At 52.2% G+C, this 13,107-nt stretch overlaps 1 protein-coding gene across 4 annotated transcripts; it reads left to right on the top strand.

Annotated features, from left to right (window-relative positions):
* Positions 1–3,349: 3,349 nt before the first annotated feature.
* ELOF1 (elongation factor 1) lies at positions 3,350–10,592 on the top strand. Of its 4 annotated transcripts, none has more exons than XM_037888147.2 (4): positions 3,350–3,426; positions 4,952–5,073; positions 6,623–6,693; positions 8,674–10,592. In XM_037888147.2, the coding sequence occupies exons 2-4, from the start codon at positions 4,958–4,960 to the stop codon at positions 8,736–8,738; spliced, it is 252 nt and encodes an 83-aa protein (XP_037744075.1). In that variant the 5' UTR covers positions 3,350–3,426; positions 4,952–4,957; the 3' UTR covers positions 8,739–10,592. The 4 variants fall into 4 exon arrangements, with proteins under 4 accessions (XP_037744075.1, XP_043389220.1, XP_037744074.2 ...); XM_043533285.1 differs by having other exon boundaries at positions 3,350–3,429; positions 4,948–5,073; XM_037888146.2 differs by having other exon boundaries at positions 3,357–3,422.
* The last annotated feature ends 2,515 nt before the right edge of the window (positions 10,593–13,107 follow it).

Raw genomic sequence — 13,107 nt, 5'->3', positions numbered from 1 at the left:
GAGCAGGGGCGTTGGATGGGTCGGAGGTTCTGAGGGGGGCAGTCAGGGGGTGGGAAGTGGGAGAGGGTGGATGGGGGCGGGCCTTCCCTACCTGGCCCCCCATACAGTTTCACACCCCGACATGGCCCTCAGGCCAAAAAGTTTGCCCACCCCTGAGCTAGGCACTGCTATCGGTACCTCTCCCAGCCAGGATCCAGGGATGATGATCCACAAGACGGTTTTGTGATGTGCAGGCTGCTTTCCTGACCAGACCCCACTTCTTTGGCGCTTGCCAGGAAATCCCATATGAACCAATCTATGCTGCATTTTCCCTGGCAAACATCCACCTACAATGAGGGCACCTGCCTAAAGAATCAATCCCTGGCAGAAGGTCAGGGAAAGAACATACAGAAACTCCCCATGGATCAGTCCAGTGGCTGGGAACCAAATCTGGGGGGAAAGACTTCTGCCTACTCATCTTTAACACCCCACTTTTACCCCTCCGCTAGGGCATGCCCCATAGAACCCAGGTCTCCTGAGTCCATCCTGTGCTCTGTCCCCAGCACTCAGCTATGAACAGAAATGTTTCTATACTTTAATTAAAGCAATGGATGTTTTCTGGGGCACAAGGAGGGGATCTGAATGAAAGTTTCAACCTGAGCCATTTAGCACGAGTGTCCCTGGATTTTTAACTGGAGTGGATGTTTTCGTAAGACAGGCTCTAATTTTAGCAGGAATTAACTCAGGGCTGTTCTCCAACCTGAGTTATACAGGAAGGGAGGCAGCTCTTTTCAGCTTTGTTTAAGACAGGGAACAGGTTCAGATGAAACCAAAATAAGCCACTTAAAAAAACAAAATCAGCACCCTCCCGGGGGTTTGCTCCAGTTTAACTAGACTGGTTTAAAAACTGATTTTGGTTCAATGTATTATTTGAATTACCGTGCCATCTAGGAGCCTCAGTTATGGCACAGGACCCCAGGTTGCTACAGGCTGCACAAATACTGAATACAAAGCTGGTCCCTGCCCCAAAGAGCTTCCAATCAAAGTACAAAACTGGTGAGAGCAGGTAGATAGAGCACAAGGAAGCAAGGAGCCAACACTGGTCAGCAGTTGCCTAACCATTGTCAAGGTTTCTGCGAGGGGCTGCATAGGAAAAAGCACAAAGGTGCTTGTTTGAAAAACTGGTGCAACTGTCTCCTATAAACAAGGCCTAGTAAACAAAAACACCTACGGTGTTGCAAACCCCGAGTCAAGAGCACTGCACTAAGGGCATGAGGATTACAACTTTAGAAGCTGATAGCCCAATGACTAGTTTCAGGCCTGGTCTACACTTAAAACTTAAACTTAAAAATTACACAAAGTAAAACTATTTCCCCTTGTTTATTCCCCTCCCCACCCCCCACTGTTCCTCAGACGTTCTTGTCAACTGCTGGAAATGGCCCACCCTGATTATCACTACAAAGGTTTTTTCCCCCCAGCTCTCCTGCTGGTAATAGCTCAGTTTGTGTGTGTGTGGGGCGGGGGGTGAGAAAACCTGGATTTGTGTTGAAAATGGCCCACCTTGATTATCATACACATTGTAAGGAGAGTGGTCACTTTAGATAAGCTATTACCAGCAGGAGAGTGAGTTTTTGTGTGGGGGGGGTGAGAAAACCTGGATTTGTGCTGGAAATGGCCCAACTTGATTATCATACACATTGTAGCTCACGAAAGCTCATGCTCAAATAAATTGGTTAGTCTCTAAGGTGCCACAAGTACTCCTTTTCTTTTTGCGAATACAGACTAACACGGCTGTTACTCTGAAACCTACCATTGTAAGGAGAGTGATCACTTTAGATAAGCTATTACCAGCAGGAGAGTGGGGTGGGAGGAGGTATTTTTTCATGCTTTGTGCGTATATAAGATCTTCTAAACTTTCCACAGTATGCATCCAATGAAGTGAGCTGTAGCTCACGAAAGCTTATGCTCAAATAAATTGGTTAGTCTCTAAGGTGCCACAAGTACTCCTTTTCTTTTTGCGAATACAGACTAACACGGCTGTTACTCTGAAACCTGTCACCTTAAGTGATCACTCTCCTTACAGTGTGTATGGTAACACCCATTGATTCATGTTCTCTGTGTACATAAATCTCCCCACTGTATTTTCCACTGAATGCATCCGATGAAGTGAGCTGTAGCTCACGAAAGTTTATGCTCAAATACATTTGTTAGTCTCTAAGGTGCCACAAATCCTCCTTTTCTTTTTACTTAAAGCTTAGGTCATCAAAGCTAGGTGGTCTGGGGTGTGAAAAATCCACCCCACAGAGAGCTGTAGCTATGCTAACCCCATAAGTAGATAGAGCTAGATTGGCAGAAGAGTGCTTCTATCGACCTAGCTATGTCGCCGGAGTTCCTATAGTGATGGAAAATCCCCTTTTGTTGCTACAGCCTGTATCTACACTACAGGGTTACAGCACCACAGCTACTGACCCCGTAGCGCTCAGAAGTGTAGACTTGGCCCTACTGTCCCAAGACACAGAATCTTACACAGTATCAACGGTGAAACTGAAAATGCTTTCCTGGCCAGTAATCCCAAGTGGGCAGGGCAAGTTTGATTTTAAATAGGGGTTTTCTCTTTACCTGTCCAAAAAAAAAAAAAACAACCCCCACCAAAAACCTGGCCAAATCCAACCAGCACAGACACTAATTCGCCTCTTCCTTCTGTGCTTAAGGGTCAGTCCCTGGCCTTGCCCCTCTGAGTTCGCTTATCTGCGGAGCAAAGCTTGTTGCTGACCGTTGACAGCCTCTAATCAGCAGCCTCTCCAGGGCAGAGTCGTTTGTGCTGCCCTTTATCTGGGGCATCTCAGTCTGTCTTGTCCTGAGGAGACACACCGTCCCCCCCCAAATACCCCACAGGAGGGAGAGATCTCAAAGCGGGGGCTGGCCGGAGGGCGGGGCTGGCGTGCAGCTCCCCCGGAAGCGGAATGAGCCCCGGGGGGGGGCAATCTGTGCTGGGGGGTCCCACCCTGGGGGGTCCCACCCTCGTTTCCGGCGCTGGGGGGGGCCACCCCGAATTGCTCTCAGGGCGGGGGGAGGGGGAGATCCCGCCCAACGCCCCAGCTGGAGCTTCCCCCGGCCCCATCAAAACCGAGCCTCGGCCCCCAGGGAGGCTCCTCCTCCGCCGGGGCCCGCCCCGCCCTCCGGCCCCCTGGTCTTGGGCTCCTCCCCCCCCGGTCGCCATCTTGGAAACAGCCAGGGAGCCGGGTGGGCCACTTCCGGTTCAGGCCCTCTCCCCCCCACTCTGACGTCATTTCCTCCTGCCGCTGCTGTCAATCATTCCGCATTCCGCGCGCTCGGGCGGAGGCCAGCCAATGGCTGCAGGCGGGGCCAGCGTGTTTCTCTTCCGGTTCGGCGCAGGAAGTGACGGTCGCCGTTGGAAACGCGGCCGGGGCGGGAGGCTGGAGGCAGGTGGGGGCCTGAGAGCAACCCCCCTCCCCCCCCCGGGTCCGTGAGGAAGGGGAGGCTGCGGTCGGCTCTTGCCCCCCCAGTAGCCTGGTCGGAGCTCTCATGGGGGGGGGCGCTGGGCTCCTGTCCCTGGGGGGAGCCGAGCCCCCATCCCGGGGGGGGGCGCTGGGCTCCTGTCCCTGGGGGGAGCCGAGCCCCCATCCCGGGGGGGGGCGCTGGGCTCCTGTCCCTGGGGGGAGCCGAGCCTCCATCCCGGGGGGGGGCGCTGGGCTCCTGTCCCTGGGGGGAGCCGAGCCCCCACCCCGGGGGGGGGGCGCTGGGCTCCTGTCCCTGGGGGGAGCCGAGCCCCCACCCCGGGGGGGGGGCGCTGGGCTCCTGTCCCTGGGGGGAGCCGAGCCCCCACCCCGGGGGGGGGGCGCTGGGCTCCTGTCCCTGGGGGGAGCCGAGCCCCCACCCCGGGGGGGGGGCGCTGGGCTCCTGTCCCTGGGGGGAGCCGAGCCCCCACCCCGGGGGGGGGGCGCTGGGCTCCTGTCCCTGGGGGAGCCGAGCCCCCACCCCGGGGGGGGGGCGCTGGGCTCCTGTCCCTGGGGGGAGCCGAGCCCCCACCCCGGGGGGGGGGCGCTGGGCTCCTGGCCCTGGGGGGAGCCGCGCCCCCATCCGGGGGGGGGGGCGCTGGGCTCCTGTCCCTGGGGGGAGCCGAGCCCCCATCCCGGGGGGGGGCGCTGGGCTCCTGTCCCTGGGGGGAGCCGAGCCCCCAACCCGGGGGGGGGGCGCTGGGCTCCTGTCCCTGGGGGGAGCCGAGCCCCCACCCCGGGGGGGGGGCGCTGGGCTCCTGTCCCTGGGGGGAGCCGAGCCCCCCCCCCGGGGGGGGGGGCGCTGGGCTCCGGTCCCTGGGGGGAGCCGAGCCCCCACCCCGGGGGGGGGCGCTGGGCTCCTGTCCCTGGGGGGAGCCGAGCCCCCACCCCGGGGGGGGGGGCGCTGGGCTCCTGTCCCTGGGGGGAGCCGAGCCCCCACCCCGGGGGGGGGGCGCTGGGCTCCTGTCCCTGGGGGGAGCCGAGCCCCCACCCCGGGGGGGGGGCGCTGGGCTCCTGTCCCTGGGGGGAGCCGAGCCCCCACCCCGGAGGGGGGCGCTGGGCTCCTGTCCCTGGGGGGAGCCGAGCCCCCACCCCGGAGGGGGGCGCTGGGCTCTTGCTCCCCTGCCTCTGGATGGAAGGGGAGGCCATGGCTCAACCCGTGGGGGGTGCTAGATTTCTTTGCTCTACATGTTTGTGCGGGGGGAGGGCGGTTTATGAGCCCCCCACTTCCTAGGCGATGCTGGGTGATGCCCCACCAGCTGAGATAATGGGCGGGCTTTAAATCCAGACCCAGGGAGCCTATCTGCCCCCATCTCCTTGTGGCCCCACGTGCTCATTCCTGGGCGCCCTAGAGCTGGGGGTGAGATGTGGTGGATGAAGGAGAAAGGGCAGCACGTGTGATCTCCGCTGGCCCTGAGAGGACTGACGCTTTCCCTCTCCTCTGCGCCTTGCAGGCAAAGATGGGCCGCAGGAAGTCAAAGCGGAAGCCCCCACCCAAGAAGAAGATGACGGGCACCCTGGAGACGCAGTTCACTTGCCCCTTCTGTAACCACGAGAAGTCCTGCGATGTCAAAATGTAAGTGGGTGGGCTGGAGAGGCCTCTCTGGTTCTAATGGTGGGGGCACAGCCAGCTGAGCTGCCTTGTTAGTGCTCATTAGGCCCCACTTAGGGGGGGCTGCTGCTTCTCGGGGTGCAGGGGATGAGCTGATTCCCACCTGGAGCTGGATCAGGAAGTCCCCACACTGTGGGGTCAGGTGCATTACTGGGAGACGCCATTCATTCTCTGAAACATCTTGTATTGGCCGCTGCTGGAGACAGGACACTAGGCTGTTGGCTTGGTTCAGCATGACAAAGGAAGGAAACTGGTCTAGATCGGCCCATTGGTTTGATCCAGTATGGCAGCAAGGGACGGTGGACAAAACAGGTAGATAGTAATACCTAGCTCTTATAGGGAGGCTAGAGCACAGGGCCAGGACTCCAGATAGGTTGGTTCTATTTCTGGCTCTGCCACTGGTCTGCTGGGTGACCCTGGACATGTCACTTTACCTTCCCCTTCTATAAAATGGGGATAATAATACCAACCTCCTTTGTAAAGTGCTTTGAGATCTGTGGATGAAAAGCGCAAGATAAGAGCCAGGGGTGGTTGTTACTATTATTATTATCATGGCACTTTTCATCATTAGATTGATGAGCCTGTTTGTCAGAACTGGCATGGCAAGGAAGGGGAATGGTGCTGGGTAAACTGGGCCGATTGGTCTCTTCCAAATGGAGATTGAAGCCACCCTAGAAGGGGTCCATTTGGTTTAATCTGGCACGGGTAGAGGGGGGCGTACAGGGCTCGACTGGCCCATTGGTTTGATTGGTGTGTTATAGCCTAAGCCGTATGAAAGCATTTCAGTAATTAAGCAACTTATTTTTGAAATGATGTAAGTGAGCAACAGACATTAGCAACACAGTAAGGATGTTTGGGTTTTTGCTATATCCCCATCAGCAAGTAATACTGAAGCATGGCTGTGCATAGCCTGGATCATGTCCATAAAAGTAATAGGAAAGTGGAACAAGATTTCCCTATTGGGATTTTTTTTCCTAATCTTCATCCCCTGTTTTCCTGTATTTTAGTGTATAACGAACCACACTGGGACTCGGGTCTGTACCACCTGAAATGCTTCCCATCACCCTTCAGAGTGTGCAGATGGTTTGCACATTTTTATGTTTGTTTATCTTTTAGCCTAATGCCTACATGTTTAGTTCTCGTAACTTCTCATAAATCCTGAGACAGGACATGGTCCATTGGTTAACGCAGAAGACTAGGAGTCAGGACTCCTGGGTTCTTTCTCCAGCTCTTGCAACCGACTTGCTTTGTGATCACGTTGGGCAAGTTGCTTCCCTTCCATTCGCTCGTTTCCCTGACAGTAAAATGTGAATAACTTAATAGCTCTTGTGTTGTATGCTTAATTTGTTAATGCTGTGTTTTGTTTCAGTGGGTGCTATGGAAGAGAAGTGTATTCTTCTCTTAAGTCAATTTCTCTAACCACTTGCTCTTGATTGTTTGCTCTTTGAACTTCCATTTGTCTTGTTCTTTGGAAATATTTGCTATTGTTGGAATATTGTTTTCTATGTTCCAGGGACCGGGCTCGGAACACTGGCGTAATATCATGTACTGTCTGTCTGGAAGAATTTCAGACTCCCATAACGTGTATCCTTTGCACTTCTAATGACGGAAGCAGGGTATTTTTACCGTAGTTGTTTTTTCCCATGAATTGATGGAGGGAAATGTATTTTCAGTGCAGTTCTACTTCAGCCACAGAGGTCTTGGAGTTCAGGTTTTGCTGAGCCCCCAGAACTTTGTCAGCGTGAAGTGTCCAAGTATCTGCAAAAAACTTGCTCTGGTTGTAGTCAGCAGCAGCAAACTCCTGAGATCCCTGGGATTTGGTGCTTTCCATTGGGCTAGAGCACAGCTTCTTGTGGTATCTTGGCACTTCCTGTTCCAGCCCATGATGGAAACTGGAAGCAAAGAGGCAGCAGCTAAAATAACTAGACAGTCATATAGTAGTGCTCATAGATTCCAAGGCCAGAAGGGACCATTGTGACCATCTAGTCTGACCTGGATAACGCAGGTCATAGGACTTCCCCAAAAGAATTTTGTTTGAACTAGAGCAGGTCTTTTAGGAAAATATCCAATCTTGATCCTGTCCTTAACACAAGGAAAAAACTTCGGTGGTGCATGTAGCTGTTAGGGACTGAATCCAGAAGCACATGTTAGAAAATAGAATTAACTTCCCATCTTGCTTTCACATGTTGGCCTTTATCATCCTGCAGCAGAATGAGACGATTGATTGGATAGCATGTTCTTAGTCCGTGTCCGCACTAGGGTCAGAATCATGGTTGGTATGACAGGGAGCTAAATGTTAGCAAGGCTGTCTGCTAACTTCTCCCTGTAGGTGCCTCGGTTTCCCCAACTCTAAGGTAGGGATAATGATACTTGCCTCCCTTCAGAAGGTGCTTTGAGATTGTTATGAAGACAGAACTACACAGGATCGTTTCAGGGGACAAGACAAGAGGTCACGTTTATTATAATAACACAGTTTGATTTGTGACCAATAACTAATATCTAATACCTATGTGTGCGCGCACACACGCACACACACACACACACTCTGTTCTGCAGCTGCTGTATAGTTACCAGTCCTGAATGTAGCTTGGGTTCATAGCTTGTGGCGGCTAACTGGCCAGGAAAGCCAGGCACGAGGAAGAACTGGGTCTCTGTTGGGCATGCACCAATGCCCTTCCATGTTGGCAGCAGAATGTTACCCTCCAAAGTCTTCCCTCTCACCCATCGTTTTTGTAGGCTTTAGTTTGAATCCAGAGTCTATAGGTCTTGCTGTGTCACGCTGCCTCTGGGTCCGGTGTGATTGATCACCCGTCAATTGCAGACATGACTTTCAGCCTAGGACCTGGCTTTGATGTTTCTTCAGTAGTACTTTTGTTCTTTTCTTTTTAGGGTGGACTCTTCTTGCTTTGTCAGGGCTGTTGTCTGCATCTTCAGCCGTTGGTGTTTACACTTTATTTCATCAGGACGGGCTGGGGCTGGAGGTTGATTCCACCATCCATACATACCTCATTCCCACATCTGAACTCCACTAACAAGATTACAGCAGGGTTTTGCAAAAATGAAGGTTGTAGCAAGCTTTTACAAAATGGAGAGAGCAAGTTAAAATGGAGTTTGAGTTACAATATGGACAGGTGTAAGGAATGGCAAACAGTGAGCAGAAGTTACAATGTTGAAACAGTGCAAGTTTCAGCGATTTAAGCAGCAATTGGATTGAAAGTGAAACTCAGTTAGCCAATTATTGGGGTAACCAGTTTTATGAATGAATGTTGTTTCATTCATAAAACTTTGCTTATGAAGTTATATTAATAAAGTGAACAATTAAAAACAATTTAATTGATCAGTTCTACAAGATGTACTGATGAAAAGTGCAAGGAAGGGACAGAATGGCGGTGGTGTTTGTCCCATAGTGCTGTCACAAAGGGCCAGCAGACAGGTGTTGCGGGGAAGAGTTGGAAAGGTGCAAAAATAATTTCTTTAAGTTCCCAGTGCAAGATGAATTCCATGCTTCAGGGGAGGTGGTGGTGGTGTTTTGGTGTCATCTTCCTTGACCTTTGATCCTCTCAGATCTTTCAGAACCGGTGGACGTGTACAGTGATTGGATAGACGCTTGTGAGGCGGCCAATCAGTAGCAGCAACGGGGCAGGAAGCTCATTTGTGCTAATTCTGGATATTACAGTATTTTGTACTTGGAAAAAAATGTACTGGTTCCATAACATGAGACGATCGGGAGCTTTGGAGAAGGTGGCTGGGTTTTTTATTAGCTTTTCCATCCAAGGATCTTTTTATAGCGGTTGTTCCTTTTTGTGAATTACCCTGGGGCCAATTTAGACCCTTGCGCATGTAACACGGTTAAGGGATGATTTGGAAATGCTGCCCTAGTTAAGCCGGGGAGGAGAGGAACATTTTGTTTTGCTCAGCCCGGCAGTTTGAAAGTTCACAAGATAAGAAACGACTTGTCACCATGATTAAATGGCAACAGTTAATAAAAAAAAAAAAAGTCCGTTACTAATCCTAGTCTGGCCAAGCAGTGTCCTTTTGCAATGCTGGCTGGATCCCTGTTGGAAGAGGCTACATCTTGGCTTCCACCCTGCTTTGAATAACAGTTGAAATGTTGATGCAGAGGCAGTTTTGTTTAGTGGTTAGAGCAGGGCAACAGGTTGTCTGGAGCCCTGGATTCTTTTCCTGTGACTTCCACCAGCTTCCAGTGTGATCCTGGGCAAGTCGCTTCCCCACTTAGCACCTCAGTTTCTCCCTCTAAATCAGAGTGAATAACACTCTGACCTTTGTAAAGTGCTTTGAGATCTTTGGCCACAAAGTGTGCTAGAAATGTAAGATGAACAATGAAATACTGTAGAACCCCCTTCCTTCAGTCCCAGTTCTGGATATTGGTTTTTGGCTAGCTCTCTTCAGCAGACTCATTGGCACAGAAAAGTCCCTATCCGACACATTTAACTTTGACTTACCTAAACAGGGGCACTGCTGTACTTGCTTTCCATAGTCCAGTGTGGGGTAAACTGGTTTGAATGAGCCATTTGTCAGAAAACAGGACAATCACTGACACAGATGACTGCTTTTCTCAGACGGGTCCCCCTGCAGCAGTAGGCTCAGATTTGCTCATTTGTCTCTTAATCAAAATACAGCAAAACTTCAGTACTGGAGAGTGGGAAGTGAATTGGGCTGCAGTGTTGGAGAAGTGGGGAAGATGCTGGGGTGAGGGGAAGGGAGACAGGCTTCTGTGGCATGGAAGGCTGAGGATCAGAAAATAGCTTTTGTTACTATGCTTTCTTGAGTCCAGTCATGATGGCAAGTGTGTTTTACCTTCTGAACGTCCAGACGCTAGACTGAGCAAAATCTCTGCTACTTTGGCTTGCAGAGCCGTTTGGTGGTCACTGCTCTGATTTATTTTGGGATAACTTCACTCTCTCTTAGATTCAGAACGTTTGGCTCTGTTCTGATGTGGCAGTTACTCAGGGTCTCGCAAGAGGCAATCGCTCGGCAGTTGGCGCCGCTGAGGAGTTAAGGTGATGGCAGATCCCTGGCTGAACTGATTTTGGGCCTGTAGTGAATGGGCAGGGGATTGTTTGCAAAGGAGGGGTGTGAATCAGAGTGAGAGAAGGGAGGGAAGGATGGGCTAAATTAGCCACCTTGGCCTCCCTTGGCTTTTACCTGCTGCTTTTAACTTAAGGAAATTCTTATTGTATCAAGAGTTTTCCTTGGATCTTCCTGGATGGTACCAGCAGCACCTTGAGCTCCTTCCTGGACACTGATTACAAGCCCCTGCCTTGGGAAGCTGCATGGGCTGGGGATTAAGCTGTTTTGAATTCCAGGCTGGGTTTGGACACTTTTCCCTGTGTGTGGGTGCAAAGAAGGGTGTAGCAAGCAGCAGTCCGGGTTTAGTTTGGGGTTTGTTTTGCGAGGGGGGCTCTTTAGAAACAGTTTGTAGTGGTAGAATGTCCCTTTAATAAATGCCATTATGGGGGGAAGTGGTTTTTATGTGTCCCTTATTGTCGTTGGTGTCACATGGATTCTGAGCTGAGTGACTGGACTTATTTCCCCAAGGCAGGCGGGAGTTTGCGCGAGCCACATGCCTGTATGAGAGAGACAGCAGACAAGAAGTGGTAGTGGGAAATGCGTTCTTTTCCCGTCTCTATGCAAATTCCCTCCCCCTTCTGTGCCTCGGTTTCCCCTTTTGTAAAATGGGGGTTAGTATCTTAAATGTGCTGCGAGTATTTGGGGTTTCTGTCTTGCAAGGCTGAATGGAACTTCTAGGATTCAAAATCTGTTGATTTACTGCCCCTTACCCGTCCCCTTGAGCTCTTAGACAACTGAACATTTGTGGTATGTCAGCAAAAAAACCCCAAACAAACCCACGGCAGTGAGTCTGAGACTGGGTCAACTGACTTGGGCAGATTGCGCTGTGGGGCTAAAAATAGCAATGTAGATGTTCCTGCCTGGGCTCCGAGACCTGCCCCCCTTGCCAGGATTCAGAGCCCGGGCTCCAGACCGAGTCACAACGTCTACACTGCTAATATTAGCCCTGTAGCGTGAGCTGCCCGAGTCAGCTGCTGTGGGCTCAGAGCCTTGCTGCCCCAGCAATTTTTTGCAGTGGAGCGTCATGTTCCCTCCATGATCTCCAACATAACAGGAGCCCGGACCCCCTGTGAGCTTCACTGCAAATGAGCCTGAGCCCCTGGGCCGCAGTCCGTAGCTAATGCAGTTTCCTAGAGGTGAAGAGCGTTCTGTAGTCCTGGAGTGGCCAATGCAGACTTCCTTACTCAGCGAAATGAGCCGAAACTGTACACCGGGCTGCGTTCCAGCAAAGGACAAAAGGCTGCAGCGTCGGGAGAACGTGAGTAGTTGTGGTGGAAGAGAATCAGCTGACTAGGCGCTATTTGTTCTGGAAGACTGTGCTGGGTAAACAGCTCGTAAAAGCAGCTGTTACCTGACTAGTGGTGGGGAGAACTCTCTGGGCCCTTCTCACTTTACTCCATGTGCTTTAGAATGTGGGGGGAATTTGGCTCTCCCAGGGCAGGGGCTGGTAACACTGGCTGCGTGGGCTGGCTGAGCTGTTTTTGCTTATGAATCTCTGCCCATGCCCCTCAGTCCTGACCCACAGCCCCCTGCTATCCCAGCCCTGCCCATGCCCCTCAGTCCTGATGCACAGCCCCTGCCATCCTTGCCCTAGACTTCCTGCATACACAGCTTTGCTCATGCTTCTCCATTCTGGCCCCTTGCACCCCAGCTATTCCCATGCTAATGTCATCCCATCTCCAGTGCCCCAGGCCTGCCCATGTCCCTCAGTGAAAATTCTCGCTCCCTATTGTTTCTAGGCTTGGGTCTCTCGTGAGCACACCCTGCAAGTCATCCTGAGCTAGTAGGTGGTTTGAAGGGCAGAGTAGCCAGAGACCCAACAAACTTTCTTCACTTGTGGCTTTGCATGAGCCCATCACCTGCAGAGGCAAAAGGCCAGTCACTCAGACTCTCAGCAGGGGGCTGCTTGAGCCAGTGCGGCCTTGAGCTGCAAAGGCAGGTATGTGAGGTGCTCCAGGGAGGGAGGCGGTTACTTAGTACTTGAAATCTTCTCCCTCTCTCCTTAATGTTTCCTTCTCCGGCTCTGTAGTGTAGGCATAGAATCCGAGCCACGTAGGACTGGAAGGACTTCGATAGGCCATCTACTCCAGGCCCCTGCACCGAAGCGGGACATAGCCTATGCCCACATGGCCCCAGAGTATAGACGCAGCCGACACCGGCAGAAGTAGTTCTGTGTGGGGAGGGACACCACCCCAAATGCCGTCGACGGAAGCCGTCTTCTGTCAACCTAGCTGCATCGACACTGGAGATCTTGATGGAATAGCTCTGGCAGCTGAAGAGTTGGGTTTTGTCGCCCCCTCCCCCCCACGGTATAGCTTTACCGGTGTTGGTTTTAAGTGGAAAGCAGGCCTGTAGCATCATGTCTTTGTGTGGTCTTTTAAAATCCCGGCGTGCAACCTGTTCCTTCCCATGCTCTGTTTTTCTTTTGCGGATGAAGACGGGAAGTCAGCTGTGTCTCTCTTCCCCCACTCCCAGCCATGCTGCAGTATTATCTCCATTGTGCTGGGCCACCCCGCTCCTCCAAGGCATGTGTGCCATTTGACCTTTCCATTGAAGACCTTAACAGGAACCCCCTGAAACAGGGCCACGCGGCGTTGACGGGGTTTTTTGCTTGCATTTTACTACGGCTGCTACATGTCATGTCAAGAACCTAATCGCAAACTCTCCTGGACCTGGTATGGAGACTTGTAACCAAAAGAGTTATGGAGGGGCTGTCCCTGCATCGCCTACGTCTCGTAACGTAGTTCCAGACGCCGCTCTAGCCCTGCAAAGCGCTTGTCTAGAGTTCTGAGGGTTAATGTGGCTTTTAGGGGGGGATGTGGTGTGTCTAAGGAGCAACCGTCTGCCTGTGACTGCCAGATGAGGAGGAGCTGATCAAAGGTGAATGGTGCTATGCCTGTGTAAGTG

This window comes from Chelonia mydas, chromosome 20 (assembly GCF_015237465.2).
Source record: "Chelonia mydas isolate rCheMyd1 chromosome 20, rCheMyd1.pri.v2, whole genome shotgun sequence".
In the NCBI taxonomy this organism is placed as follows: domain Eukaryota; kingdom Metazoa; phylum Chordata; order Testudines; family Cheloniidae; genus Chelonia; species Chelonia mydas.
The sequence above is the reverse complement of the archived record's forward strand: the minus strand, read 5'-3'. Positions and strand labels throughout refer to the sequence as shown.